General features: G+C 38.3%; 1 protein-coding gene across 17 annotated transcripts in view; it reads right to left on the minus strand.

Moving 5' to 3' along the window:
• Window positions 1-3,175: 3,175 nt before the first annotated feature.
• Window positions 3,176-15,103, minus strand: part of LOC111247738 (nose resistant to fluoxetine protein 6-like) — a 29,378-nt gene continuing 17,450 nt past the window's right edge. For 7 of the 17 annotated variants that reach the window (XM_022799033.2, XM_022799030.2, XM_086983866.1 and 4 more), the window contains 13 exons: window positions 14,497-14,623; window positions 14,233-14,297; window positions 13,817-13,910; window positions 13,296-13,391; window positions 12,307-12,389; window positions 11,591-11,682; window positions 10,836-10,985; window positions 9,123-9,175; window positions 8,352-8,532; window positions 7,844-7,914; window positions 7,342-7,457; window positions 6,607-6,749; window positions 5,375-5,997 (listed from right to left, as the gene is read on the minus strand). In XM_022799033.2, coding sequence (XP_022654768.1) covers window positions 5,824-5,997; window positions 6,607-6,749; window positions 7,342-7,457; window positions 7,844-7,914; window positions 8,352-8,532; window positions 9,123-9,175; window positions 10,836-10,985; window positions 11,591-11,682; window positions 12,307-12,389; window positions 13,296-13,391; window positions 13,817-13,910; window positions 14,233-14,297; window positions 14,497-14,623 — 1,445 coding nt within the window. In that variant the 3' untranslated portion in view covers window positions 5,375-5,823. Of the gene's footprint in view, window positions 4,404-5,374; window positions 5,998-6,606; window positions 6,750-6,884; window positions 6,982-7,318; window positions 7,458-7,843; window positions 7,915-8,298; window positions 8,533-9,122; window positions 9,176-10,835; window positions 10,986-11,590; window positions 11,683-12,306; window positions 12,390-13,295; window positions 13,392-13,816; window positions 13,911-14,232; window positions 14,298-14,496; window positions 14,624-15,103 lie in introns of those variants that run through there. The other 10 variants (XR_015323889.1, XM_022799031.2, XM_022799032.2 and 7 more) reach the window with 10 other exon arrangements.

Genomic DNA, 15,103 nt, shown 5'->3' on the forward strand with positions numbered 1-15,103 from the left:
GACCTGTATAGAAAAGACTCGAACTAGAGTTCGAGTCTTGTCTATACAGGTCGCGCCTGGTAGAAAAATTGTGCGAGATAGAATGTACGGTTAATTGCGATCTCGTGCATTTCTTACATGCGTTGGTGCAAAGTGTTCAGTGATGCAAGGTACCCAGCTGTTCCAGAATCGCCGATCAAGTCTTAGTAATTATATGTGTTCCTCTATTTGGCACATTTTTTCCTCAGTTGCACTTTCCATTCTACATATAGTGCACACTTTCTGCTTTTCTATTGTCGTTTCCTAAAAGGTTCATGAATATAGCTACATGGCTTCCTTTTTCGGTCCAAAATGATACAAAAGAGCGGTCCAATACAGTTAGAGTTTCGCTTCGTGGAGAGCTAATGCTTTCAACAAAAGAAAATTACTGATATAGTCTGTTGACGGCTTTTGCCAATAGGGAGCGAAATTGTTTGTTGACGTTTTATCACGCTTGAAAGAAGCCCGAAAACATCATATATACGTAGGTTGTGCAGCTTGTCCTACGGCGTCGATTCGAGAGTACTCTGCAGGCAAACTGTTATAGGAAACGGATTATCAAAAATAACTTGGCCTTCGGTTTCGTAACACTTTCAACAATGACAAACGATGTTCTAAGTCTTCTTTCGGGTCGATGTTCTAAGTTTGCTTTTCAGGTAAGTTCCTGAATCGATGTTTTACCACTTTAATGTCTTCGTAATTTGTTATTAAAACGTACAATTTGTTTTTCGGCTTTTCTTCCGCAGCGCAAAAAAAGCAATTCAGCTGCTACTATATAAAAAAAACTGACAATATTCATCTATATAAGCTAGATTTATTTTCTCTGTAAAAGTTCAGCTAGCATTAGTCCGTATCGGCCGGTACGTTTCGATGATGGTTGAACTGTATTCAGCTCAGCATCGGGCCGTAGCAGTATACTAGGCCATTACTAGAATTTATGTCGTCTATGGTCCAAACTTTGACCACCTGTTCGCAGTTGCCCTTAGGCGAACGGCTTTACACGAATTTAGCAACATTAGCGATGCTGAGAACGAAGAGGGAAATGTACGATGTTTACGATTAATTCGTGTCCTTCGGTTCACTAAAAAGGTAGGAAGCGAACTTCGAGATGTGGACATATATATGGTGCTTAGAAAGAATTTTCTTTGCCTATTTTACGTCCAATTAATAACAGTTAGAAAACTTAACCTATCTGTCGAACTTTTTACGTCACTATTTTGTAATTCTGGTTTTTATGGTGTGTGTGTATATATATATATATATATGTATCCTCAGTACACAACTCGATCTGCACAAAGGGTTTGTTCCTTGTCTTGTTTACAAATGTGGACTTGAAAAAATTCATTCGGAAACACTGCGCGGCAACGATTTTATTATTAATAATCTAAGTATTATCCTTAACGATCCTTGTTGCAATCCAGGAGCTTATTCAGCACTCAGACAAAAAAACTGTTGCCCAGACCAGTATAGATAACTTTTTGCAGTGGCTCTTCTAGGCAAGGGAATAGAAGGAGCGCCTCGGTTACTTCGTTCAAGTGCCTGGAAAGGCTACTTCGTGTACTAGAGCGCGAGCTACCGTATGCTTAGTCAACAGTTTAGGTCAAGACCTATTTTGTGGATAAGTTAATCACTTTTTGAAGTGATTTGAAAGGCTCATGACTTTTTGACATGCTATACAAACGTATAGTAACGGAATAAGGTGCGAGTGTAAGGTATAGTTGTAAGAAAATTACAGGTATAACAAATATAAGCCGCGATGAAAAACATTCATTTGATTTGAAAGACACGCGTCTTGTCGTTGATGTTTGTCGAAGACGATCGCATCGGTACCCTATAATAAAAGTGTTGGATTGCAAATGTAAACAAATTTCTGGAAAACTAACAATATGTGACCTAACTCGAAGTTTCGACCTTTTACTCTCAAGTTCGAACACGGTTTTTCATTGGCTGGTTTTCAAATGAAGACATTCTCGCATAATCGTTGAAGCGCTGCCTTTTGTCATCTGCAGCCAACAGTGAACGTCTCTTTCAAGTGAACTCAAAGGATGGCGCGGCTGACTCTTTCGCATTCAATGTCATGCGCCGCCGTTATTGATGTTCATGAAACCTCATAGCGTGGTAAATGTAGAAAACTCAATCGCAGCTCGAGCGTATGTTATTTTCGGTGCGTTCGGAACGCAATACAAGGGTTTACTGGACGTTTTTCATGTGTGTCATAGCATTTGTGCGACCTACGCGGTCACGAGGTTAGCACTTTTGACCATTGACAAAGGATCGGCTACAGTTTCTATCTCCGCTAATTTATGCCCAACTAGCAATTTGCAACAGGTACGCTAAATGAGTTACAACAACGTTAAGGGCTTCTGTTTTTAGCTGAAGTGTGTGTATATGTCTGTTGTCCTGTGAAATAAATAAGTTGCCGCCTCTTAGGCGCCGACCATTATAAACTCTTGTTCTTCTTGATTCTTTATTGCGTTACGCGCTTGCTTAATCGCTCGAGTTTTTGTTTCGTCCGGACAGATAGTGTGTGTGCGTGTGTGCGTGCAAATTCGAAGAAATCATTGGCCTTTCCAACCGACGACCTAGGTACCTAAGCCACCGCAGAGCGAAATAACACGTAAAGTGGCTCAAGTTGACCTTTAGCATGAACTCACTGTTGAGTTTTAATCTATTTTCATGTAGTACATATATACAAGAGAACAAACGAGTTAAGTCAAATCTTGCAGATAAGTTAGAGGAAGTAGTATGCGATCTTTTCGGGTGGTTGCGCATCACTTGTTAACTTCTCTAACGACAGCGGACAAATTTGTCGCGTTTATGCTGCGTAGCAGAATGGCCATGCTTGAAAACATTTCGTACTGAATTCCTCAACCATAGCAAACTGTTACGGTTATCGATTTATGTGTTCTTTACTCGGGGAAAAGCAGAAGGGAAGCATCAGTACCTCCCTGCCGACGTTGTTGCTTGTTAGAGCAGAATAGACAGACACCAGAGGTATACTACCATATCGTGAAAGTCGACACGCTGGAAGGCGCTTCTCTATTTTGCAAAACAACTGAATTAAAGTTGTATTAAATAAATATTAAGCGACCACATAATGCAATGCAATCGTTTAAGTGGGTCACACTTTATTAGCCAATCGTGCATAAAGTTATACATACATTTAGTACGCACAAACAGGCCGGGTTACGTGCGTAGTCGCAACTAATCACTGTGTAACACGTGTATAGCTTTCAAGACTGATCTAGGTGCACTTTGATGGAAGACCGATATTCTAACAGTAAACGTTCATGCATGATTCGTTCAGACTCCAGTCTTGTACACCATCTCGCTATACCATTATCGATCAACCCTGAAAGAGGATCTAGCCTAATCCCCTAGTATCACTTATGGTATCATGGACGGCAGACCGATGAGTACCGTTTATTAATTCCTTTTATAATACACGCCGATCCATGTATATGTGTTCGAATGCAGAGCTTTGTACCTCATCTCTTTTCAATGTGAAGTGAAAAAAGAACGGAGACGGCTAGACACATGTGTACGTAAGTACTTATAAATTGGTCTGACGGTTGCTCACATTGATGTTAATAGTAGCGGATCACCGGCGGCCTGTTCTGCTGCCACCTTTCACCTTACCGCTCGACCACACCGCTTATGTTTTGAAAAATTTAGGTTCGGCAACTTTAATTCGCTACCACTTAATGTCTGGCAGAGAGTTTAAGGTAGTGTTATGAAGTAACTCTTTTTTTGTATGGGTTGAAACTTACTAAATGAACTACTTCATTTGAGTTTAATGAGTATCTCTTTCAAGGCTCTATATTATTGTTTCCAGGTAAAGCCATGTAGTTTCGACGCTGTGATCTTTAAAAGCGATGGTGGCCTTCATTTATTTGGTTTATAACAAGGGTGGTGCCATCTAGCTGGAATACACGAGCTTGTGAACGTTGTGATGAATCTTGCGCCTATGTTTAGCTCGCGGAACATCTTAATGGCTTCCGCACAGGCAGCCTCCGCAACCGACCTTTGCCTTCGTATTACTTCGGTATATGAAGGTGTGGGTGCGACCAACAGTGTCGCATGCCAGACAAATGGGTAGTTTTCCTAGTCCGAGGGAGTTAACATCAGAATGTCAGATCTGAGTTTCTACCGTTCTACCGTCCGTCGGCCTCAACTTGATGGCCATCTCGTTTTAAAAAGGCCTTGTACGATGTCTCTAGTCAAGTCCCGACAGCCAGCTAGCCAGCCCACCTCTCTGACATCATTTAGTGGACGGCTAAACGGGAACTAATGTCAGGTAATTTTTCTTTAGTGCACACTAAGCCGCGTCCTGCTGTGTACGTGTGTGTGTGAAGGAATACGGCTTCGTATTTCACCCCCTTTTACTGCAAGGGAGAAGGGCTGACGGTTAGGTACATAACGAAGCATTGGCTTGATAATAACGTGATAATTGTTTATTTTAAAACACACGAGCCGATCTAAACCTGAACCTTACGGAAACGCATGAGTACCGTATGCAAAAACAAGGGCTTTGTGAAAATTCAGCATCTCGTGTCACAATGGAAACGTATCGCACGTGTGATGTCCTATTATGTAGTCGTTTATAAAGTGACAGGAAATAAAGTAAAACCAAGAATACTTCATGTGTGGCGTATTAACAACGCAAGACTACAAAAAAAAAAAACATATTTCTTGACAGACACGTAACTTTATACTTAAATTCAAAATAAAAAAATTCAAGGGTCATTATTTGTGGGCGATTATCGTCAAACCCTGATTAGATCTTTCTGAAGACAAGTTTCGGTGAACTGTTTTTGCCACAGCGTAAACGTATCACGGGCAATGATCCCCAAGGAAACTTTACGTTTATACCACTTTAAGAATTGATTTAAACACATTTATATTGGAATTAATTTTTCACTTTTATAGTGTACTATAATAAGCTATTGATTTCATGTGGATATTTAATAGAACAAATTGAAAATATTCGATAAGAATGCCCCTGCAAACGCTTGCGATTCCATTGTACCTGCATGACGTGACTACCCTACTCTGCATCCTTTGCTGTCCTTTGTTTTTTTAATCATTCCTGGGACTAAATTTCGTGAACTGCCATACGGCATTTATGTCAAGAAAATATCCTCAATAAAGATTCTAGTTCACTAAAAAAATAACAATAGATACCGCGTATATCGCTTTATTAATTTTTTTTTCTATCTTTTAACTGCGATCTACGCGGAAACAGTTGTTGATATTAGACATATATATATATATATATATATATATATATACACACATATAACCATTTATACATTGTATTAAATTAAAAGCGACGCGATTCACGCTGTACATCTACATATATTTCCGGGTTTCTATGACTGACAGGAATAAGTCAACTATACATACATATTACATTCAATCTACAGTTTTCCTAAAGATGGAACAATTAAGACGAAAACGTACTAAAATTTTACATAAACATCGCACGACTAAGAAAATCAAAGTATTTGGAAAAATATAAACATAAAAATAAAAAGAAAGACAGTAATGAGGAATGAAACAAGCGTATTGTCATAAATTTACACGTTATAAATAAGATCGTTTAGACAAACAGACGCTTCTTCTAAATATAAAATACGCTTTGTTTTTAAAGAATTGCAAATTTTAACCATCCTTTATGGTACCAGTCGTTCACACACACTCAGTGTGTCTCGTTGCATGACACGATTTAATGGTGTTGACTGGTAGTGATTGTGCTGTCTATCTATCTAATTTATCTAAAATTTTACAATGTCTTTAACAGTATTATAGACGTACACCCTCTACACGGCTGCCCCCATCTGGTTGTCGCGTTCTCTGTGGTTTTCGTCGCCCCTCAAATGCGAGCTTTTCTAGTCGGGCTACAGGAGCTTCACATACGAGGTACATTAGAAACGCCAAAAGGTATGCCATTGTAACACAGCCGAAAAACTCCATCACCTAAAAAGGTAAGTAGTGAAATCATAATACTATTAAATAACATTATCTTACGATCATCATAAGCCTTTGAATCACATACTAGACTTATGGGCCTTGCTCCCCTTTCGTTTCGTTGTTGCTTTAAAAAATCTGGTTCGGTGACGCCCCATTCAATTTAACATAAACTGTACCTCAAATATAGGTCAACAGTGCCCTGTCGCAGTTTTTTCAGTGCAGTTGCTTGCAACAATTTCATTACTCTCCTTTAGAAATCTTTGAATAGAAAAATCCCGCCATTGATTCCTCAATTTGTTTGATCCATGCTGTACCTAGTCTAACCTGAAGCGCACACTTACACAGTCGGAATTTTACCTCTAAAGTGGGTCCCTCCCGAGTGGCAGTTATCTCATTACACTAGTCGGTGTTATCTTGGTGCCCTCCATGTGTATGTTTACTGTGTAATTACCCTAATGATACTTTAAATCGCAATGAACCTAATATATAATGAGTGTAGACTTTCTACGGCATATTTCACCGAGAAATTAGCATTGCAAACAACAAAAAAAATTAGAATCAGAATTTCATCTTCTAATGACAAACGAATGGTACATTCATTCAATTGATACTTACTAGATGGTAGTGTTGGATTGAAAAACGTTCCCTGAGGATGCCGGCCCGAACGAGATAAAGCGGAGAGTGAATCAGGTACGCTCCATAGGTAAGTCGACTGAGAGGAACTAAAGGACGCCATGAAAGAAACGCGTTCACTGGGCCTTTGCGCAAGAAGAACGAGATAAGGACATTCATTAGCTTTTCAGTTACATAGGAATGAGGCGGGTAACCTACTTCGTATCTATCACAAACTTAAGTGAAAGATTAATTTTATCAGGCCTATCATAAACAGCGACCTTATTATTAACGCAGTAGCAAAAGTTTCAGTCTCAAGAATCCTCCATGCGACTGGGTTTGGTACCAATTTTAAGCTCGAACATCCACTGGGGTCTCCTAAAATGCCCAGATTGAAAAACGTCGGACAAATTCTAAGTATAACTGTAAACCTAAAACAGCTTAAGGACTTGAATGGAGTCTTTCCTAACAACGAGGTAATGGGACGTTGACCAATCTTAAATACATATACATACATTTATGTTAAAAGAATTCAGTTCCCAGCACTAGAACGTAAATAGCAAGTGCAATGCAGAAAGCATCGTATCGTGATTAAATTTTTTTTACATAGGTAAAAAAGGTTTTTTACCGAATATCTATAACATCATAAAGCTTGATTGAAACAAATAGCAAAAATCAGGTGGTTATGAGGCAAAAAAGCTTTTGTAGAATTTACCAATTTATTGATGACATGCGTACCTCCATATCCATTAGCACAAACAAGCGTCAACCAGCACAGCATGACTGACCACATAAACTTTGAATAGCCTGCGTACAAGGCCGAGTCCAGCCCATCCCATGGAGCGCCACTGAACCTATTATACGAAATTTAATTATACGCAACATCTATTTTTTTGCCATAATAAATATATTTTGACAATCAATAGGCTGATAATCAATCGATGATTTTTTTTTTTTTTTTTTTTCTTTTATAAATGCCCAAAATGGGGATTAGTTCAGTTGATCGTAGGCTAGTAAATTAGTAAACGAGTAAGTACAAATGAATCTATCATATAAAACGGAACAATTCAATTGAACTACCCAGAAGCAAGAGAAGCACAGGAGTTATGGGGTATATGTGGGTATATCAATAATTGATTGAAGCATTGAGATACCTGTAACAAAGTGACAACTAAAGCTTTATAAAAGCTCATTTCTTTCCGTTAGCTCAGGGACAAAACTATATTTACTAAGAACTTACCATTTGTATGGGACAAATACGACGGCAAGAGCCACTCCGGTAGACGTCACCCATCCGAAGTAGCGCACCGACTAAAACAGATATTTAGACGATATGACAAAGTTAAATATACTATTATAAAGGAAAAATAATAATACTAATACTTGATTTGTGTTATGCGATGTTTGTCAAAATATGTACAAATGTTGATTTAAATGGAAACCGACTAGGAATCAACCACAAATTAATTTGACTTAATAGAAATTATACTGTCTAGTTCAGAATCACTCTAAACTGTATTAGGATTATGTGCGTTAGCAGTATAGTTCGCGTAGTCACATAGTCACACTGAGCTTGTGATTGTCGAAGATTACTTTTTTGTTGACTTTGGAATAACTTGCCTAAATCAAATCAACCTTTTACATGATAACGGAGAAGAACAATTTCACGCTAGTCAATGTTATCTTCACTGATACCTTTTTGGCCGGGCCATATGCCCCGCCTAGGAGTCCTCGGAGTTCGGACCCACCTTCTTAATGCTTGTAGTTCTGTAAACCTTGGCGGATTTATGCATTGCCGTTTGAGTCGTTCCGCAACCAGCGAGCTGTTCCTTTACAAAAAGGTAGTATCCCATAAGGACGCCGACTACATATGAGGCAACGTGTGCGTGCGGCTTGTAGTAGATCGCTTTCATCATTGCCATAGTTGCCCTGATGATTTCAGATAAAAAAGGATGTAACGATTTTCGTCCAATCTTTGCTTGCGGTATTCGTGTGACGAACGTCAACAGAGATACTAGAGGATGAAATTAAATACGGTCATGTATCAGCTGTGTAAATCAGGTCATCCGTCTCAGTGCTCTGACCCATACAACGTTAGAGATTAATAAACTAGCAAAGGTCGATTTTGGAGAGCGCATCAAAAAGCTTTTAGGATGCTTTTCTGACGCACCTATTAGTTCTTCGGAGCTGAAATTAGTTTACTTCAAGAGAAACAAATCAGACCTATATACTCAAATACCAACTTTGTCCTATTGCATTAGCTAGCAAAAATATGGAAATGCGGTAATTTTTGACGCTGCAGACACGCACATTACTTTCCACAGACCCACGTCGAACCATAAAAAACAGCAAAAGCTAGCTTAGTTATATTGTATAAAGGCCACTAGCAGAATAGGGGGTTTCGTGAGGAACATTTCGAACGGCCGCATCGTGAGCCGAAGACCACTGAAAAAATTCTAAAGATTAACCAACTTAAGGTAAAAAAGAAACCTCAAGAAACGTTTTTGTTGCACACTTACGAGATCTGAGGCTGTGTATAAAGTGACACCGGCTGGTAGGAATTCACGTAGGCCTGCAATCAAGATTTTCTGTTTGTCGCAATTCATATCGGTGGGCATGTAAGAGTAAAATTAGAATATATACACAATTTCAAAAACAAAATACAAAGTCTCAAAAAATACAAAACGCATAGGGCACGGTAGGGATTTATCACAAAGAATATATAATAAGCGAAGTGAAGGCGCTAAACAGAGATATGAAGTTAATTACATTTCGTCGTTGCAGATGATTAATGTATGTTTTTAAATGAATAGCAGTTGCCGCCATGAACATAGCGAATAAAGTTAAATTAGACCTATTGAAACACCTGATACTAAGATTAAAAGAGCTGTAATAATCATTTTTAACCATTTAATAAACATTTACCGAGTACCATGTTGGTGCAATGCTTTTTTTTTTTGTTTGGTGCATTACTCATTTTGACTAACTTCAGTTCTTCACGATCCAGCTTGGGATGATTAGCTGTAGTCTTCAAAAAATAGACAGCCTTGTCACTAAACGATTACTTCCTATACGGAAGTAATGTATTAAATTGAGAACATAGGTAATGACGTTTTTTCACATGACAAAAACGCAAGCCCTCCGTTTGAAGTCTAAAAGTTTTGAAGTCTAAAAGTGAATGAATTTATTATGTCTTTGCCATTGCTCTTTGTGAGCTTCTCTTATCAGTCAATCAATTTAGTTAGCTCGTCTTGCCAGAAATTTTCAGGTGTCGTCTTCATGGATTCATCTGCCCAATTTTTGAGACCCTATGTAACGTCAAATGCACTGCTTTGCCAGTTCGAAGCCCATTTGCCAGTAACCAGAATGAGAAAAGAGCCTTCCACTCAAGCTCTTGTAGGGCGCGCTTGACGACTCTGGCCATCTCTACCGAGCCCCAGTCACTACTGATATACATATCAATGCAACTTAGCTATACACAAATTGTAATTGATCGTATCTTTTTCCCAATGCGTAAGAGCGTCCTGCAAAACGCAAACTATGTTATTCATAGGATGAGAATCTGGCTTAGTCTTAAGTTTAGCTTTCCCCCTAAAGCTATTTTTTCCTTCTCTACTTTATATCGACGTGGAGACACCATTTTTAGCCACCCATATGTGCTAGCTTTCAGGTATCATTTCAGAAAACAACAAAAAATCCTGTTTCCTTATGACCTTCACTCAGTTTATGGATTTTTAGACAAACATGGATTCAAAATCCCTGCCTGTCGGTAGTCACATGATTGCAGTTCACCTTCTAGACAAATTGGCTAGTTTTTTGTAAGCCGTTTTTTCTTCAAAGGGCTTTTTTAGCCACCGCATAGGACGTATATGGGAGTGGTGCATCCTTCAGTTTCATAATACCATTATTGAACTTCGCAAAGTACCTTTGCTCATGGTATCCACACATGAAATAACTGTCTCAGAAATACAGTAGATGTACAAAAAGTACCAGAAACATTTTTCGTTGGAGCCTAAACTCGAAGTGGAATTCTATTTGCTGCATAATGACATGACGACGGTCACATAGAGCAAGGAACGGAAGCACTTTTGAATGTTCCGTAAAAGTAATCGAACGCTGAAAAAATAGAAATAAAGCGAAGACATAAAAAACCACCATTACTTATGTTCTAGTCTAATACTTGCTTCGGGCAGTGGGTCGATAAAAATGTAGAACGTACTTGGATTCCTTACCTGCAGGAAGACAATTGTTGATGTAACACCGATTAGGGCCGCGGAGATGAAAAGTGCCAGTCGTGGCCTTTTTGCCAACAGTATAGGAATCACACATATAACCATGTATATTTGCCAGTCGACCCCTACGTACCACGTATGCTGTAGGCACTATAATAGCATTCAGGAGGTAGAAGCGATTAAAGCCCTGACCTAACAAGACAAAGGCCCTTAGTTCGAATCCCGACCATGTCGCATCATTGTTTTTGATCGAAACTAGGCCTTGCATCATACTTGTGTTTTCAATATTTTCTAACATTGCGTTTGACCCCCCTGAGCTCTCTTGGCCAACATTCAGCTAATAAATTACATCAGCCTGCTTGATGACTTAATGAAGTTGCGTCACAATTCGCATAAAAGGCATGTTATTGAATTTTATGTGAGCTTTTTAGGATATGTTTTTTATATACGGACATGAGCCTTCATACTATTAATGAATACCAGTTTTTTTTTTCCATAATTGAGCTGTTTTGAAACTGGATATTGCGTACAAATTCAACAAACAATGACCTCGCATTCTTAAAGCATCCGTTGGTACATGTGTTATTATGTATATAGAAAGACAATATATATAGGTCAAGCAAAATAGATGTATGGCTTACACACGCTAATTGCAAAGCAAAACGTGACAAAGATGAATAGAATCAAAGTTGTGTAAAACAGATAAACTACTATAATTTGTCTAACTACTGGAATATGGCGAAAAAAGCCTGTACCATGTCGAAGAAGTCACTCAAGTTGTTGATATGTAGCAAAACCTTCCACCAGTTGCGTTGACAGGTCTCAAAAAATGGTCCGTAGTGCTCAGCTGAAACAGAAGGACATAACACTGTGCTCCGTCAGTACGTCTATAGACCTTTTTGTTTCTTCATGGTTTTAGCTATTGACCGTAGAAATAGAAGATTTTCCATAGGCAAGATATAGCCTCAACATACGCTTGTCCTTTCAACTTGAAAGTAATCATAGCATAGAATTAGCACAACTTTAAATGGAAACGTATTCAAAAGTACAATATAGAGAAGGTGAGGCGAAAGCTTTAGCACGGTTTAAAAAAGCCTCTGAAAAAGTATTCTACCAGTTGAAGATATCTTCGTTGCACGTTTGTTGAAATTGCAAGAGACACGCAAGCTATTGAAATAGCGAACGAATGATACATTTATTTGAAAAACGCACCCTAATACCAATTGTGTATTTCGACAATGTCTGAAATATAATATTAATAAACAACATACGTCTGCTATAACTGAGGCCATGTAACGTGGCCAGCGCTCCGCTAATATGTTATTTATTGCAATAATTTGCGTATCTGCTGCTACTCTACCAGATATGAAATGAAGATTCTGCAACTGGAAAGAGACTTTTCTTCAAACCACCCAGAAATTAACGTAATCCTGTAATGTTCCGATGCCCAAACTGAATTTAGGTCACTAACCCTGCAAAGGTCCATCGAACATCAATGGAACAAGCAACCAGCATCCAAGGACGAACATTAGCGGCGCCGTTACCCGTATATATCTTGGTGTTTATAAAAACAGACATAAATATTTTCAAACAGATTATGTCAGAAACATGATCACTCACGTTTTGTAACCATGAAGACCAAAAGTGTAACCAGAAAATGATCTAACCCTACAGAGGACTAAACAATAGATAATATCTAAAATAGAATGCTAAATCTAGCCAACTTTATCAATACAATTTAACTACATTTTAACATACACAGAAATAACTTTAATAGATTTCGCGTTTTTTTTTTTGTCCCTAATACGCAGTAAAAATATTGCAGCGTGCTACCTCTAATTTTCAGTCAGTCTCTTGCCGGTCTGCGTCGTTCTTTGAAGACCCAGCAACATACGAACGACATTTCCGTGTAAAAGGACTCAAGTCCATTTCGATCAAAATAAGAACATTTTCTTCCTTTTAATTAAAATGTTTGATCTTAAAATTTCTATTGGACCTGCATTTTTATATTGAATTGAGCGCTTTTGTAATAGTTTTGTAGTATTAAAACATGTAGCCACTTCGCGTAAAAAGCCCTATCCTTTGCGCATGTATGCCTTCTTTTAGTCCACTTTGAAAGTGCTAATATCATGCTTTTTAAGACAGATTGTTAGGGGATTCCCGAAACATTACGATACAAATAGATGTATATTCTTTCTCGAACATAACTCGTTAAACAAACTGAATAAGTAACGGCATCAATACGAATAGGGGCATATATATATATATATATATGTTTTTTGTTGTTATATGTATATATAGATATATATGCCTTGAGAACTTAAGGACTACGAAACTGAAGTTCGTTATCAAGCTAGAGTTGAAGACACACTCCTTTATTCCTCAACATACATCTCATACTATTTACTCATTGTTTGCTTAGGCCATATTTATCAAGTTACGCAATATGCCACAAAGTACCTCCGTAATAGAAGAATAACAATTTTATGATGAAGTGACAGTTTCGTCCCCTTTTTTTGCTCGAACTGCAAATAGTTGTAGGCCAGCAGGAGACCACTATGAAATAGAGATAATTTTGTGCACTTAATTAGTTCGTCGTTACGTTAGGAATTATTCATAGAAAATGCATCGATAGAACTAGGTTAGGAATGACTTACACGTAAGGAATCCTACGTTGTTTGTTTTTCAGACGACCTTCATTTTTTTGCTAACACTCAAAACGCTATGTTACGATCAAAACATATCACATCGTTTCCATTGACAACATTTTGTAAATTAACAATTTTAGATGGCTTAAATGATAGGAAACATAAAATTTTCCAGAAAATTAGCACCGTTGCAACTTTATGTGTGAGACAAGCCCCAAATATTAGCGGCCTCCTTTTCAAAGTAATCTTTGCAAAAGCAAACAAAAAATTCCTGCGGACGTACTCGAGACGGAGTCTCATAAATCTTTAGCGGAGTTTCGAAAATGAACTTACCTCATATACAAAAAAGTTTGTACGGCAGGATATGCGTTACCAACGAGACACCAAAACCAACTGCGGCCGAACTCCATCGCGCGACCCAGTTCGCCTTAACACGTGGCAACACATCATGTTATGAACAATGAAGTTACTATGAACTTAAGCTTGAAAAGCTTGCACCACCCACTGGTTACATAGATTTATATTGACACCGCTACGGTTTAGACGACTTTCCGGTATCGTAATAGCGTTAACACAATTTTTGACCTCAAATGTATACTGCGAAACTCTACTTCTGCCCGTTGCGCTAGACACTGATTGTACAATTGTGGATATGCAGCTATCCGTAACTTATAAAGATATAAAATATTATAGTAGTACTTAGACAATGACGGTATAATGACGTTATTGAAAACTAGATAAGGGCTTACCGGTGGCAGAGGGCTCGATCGTAAGATAACCATGACCGAGGATAATCCAACAGGAACTAATGAACCTGATATTTTTGGTAATATTAGAACACTTTGATAAAATATAGAGAAATTAAGGCTATATAATAATAGGCTCTAGTATAAATTACGCCGTGACGTAAAATAATATATCGATACGAAGATAAATGGGCAAACAAGTGGATTATTTGCATTTGTCAGAGCGTTGATTAGTCGCTCTATATCCGATTAAGGCTATAGCAGTACCTTACGCCATGGAAGAAAGCTAGCTTCTTTTGACTCGTACTCATATCCTCATTGCCGGGAACATGCAGAAGTCGTTCCGTGTTTGATATTGCCGAAAAGGTCTCGATGTAGAATCCCGTAGCGCCGGCTGAAATGAAGTCGCTTACGTTGCGCCTAGTAACAATTCAATTCGAACAACTCACTACGCGCTCGTTACTACCCGCATCGTATTAAAAGGGGCAAATGCCATTCTTCCATACAAGATAATCGTAAGGATATATATACATAAAGGTTTTGTTTGACATAACTCCGGATGATCAAATCAACACCTTTATTATCGTTGTGTACTTCGATTAACCGCTAACTTTTTAAAAATAGCAGGAATGGTTGGGGTGGGTCTATTGGCAAGTTTCCAAGCCCAACAAGAAAAGAGCCCGTATTAGAACAGCATTGTTCAGCCAAAGAAAAAAAGTATACTTCCACAATGTGTGAGGTGGTACAGCGTGAGATCAAATTGATGAAGACAGGGACAAAATGTTATGAGAACTTGTACATGGCGTGTCAGATAAGGACGTGCGCAACGCTGACCTATATTTAGGAGCGTAGAATGAGATTCAAAAAGTTATAT

This window comes from Varroa destructor, unplaced genomic scaffold (genome assembly GCF_002443255.2).
Source record: "Varroa destructor unplaced genomic scaffold, Vdes_3.0 BEIS01000003.1, whole genome shotgun sequence".
In the NCBI taxonomy this organism is placed as follows: Eukaryota; Metazoa; Arthropoda; class Arachnida; order Mesostigmata; family Varroidae; genus Varroa; species Varroa destructor.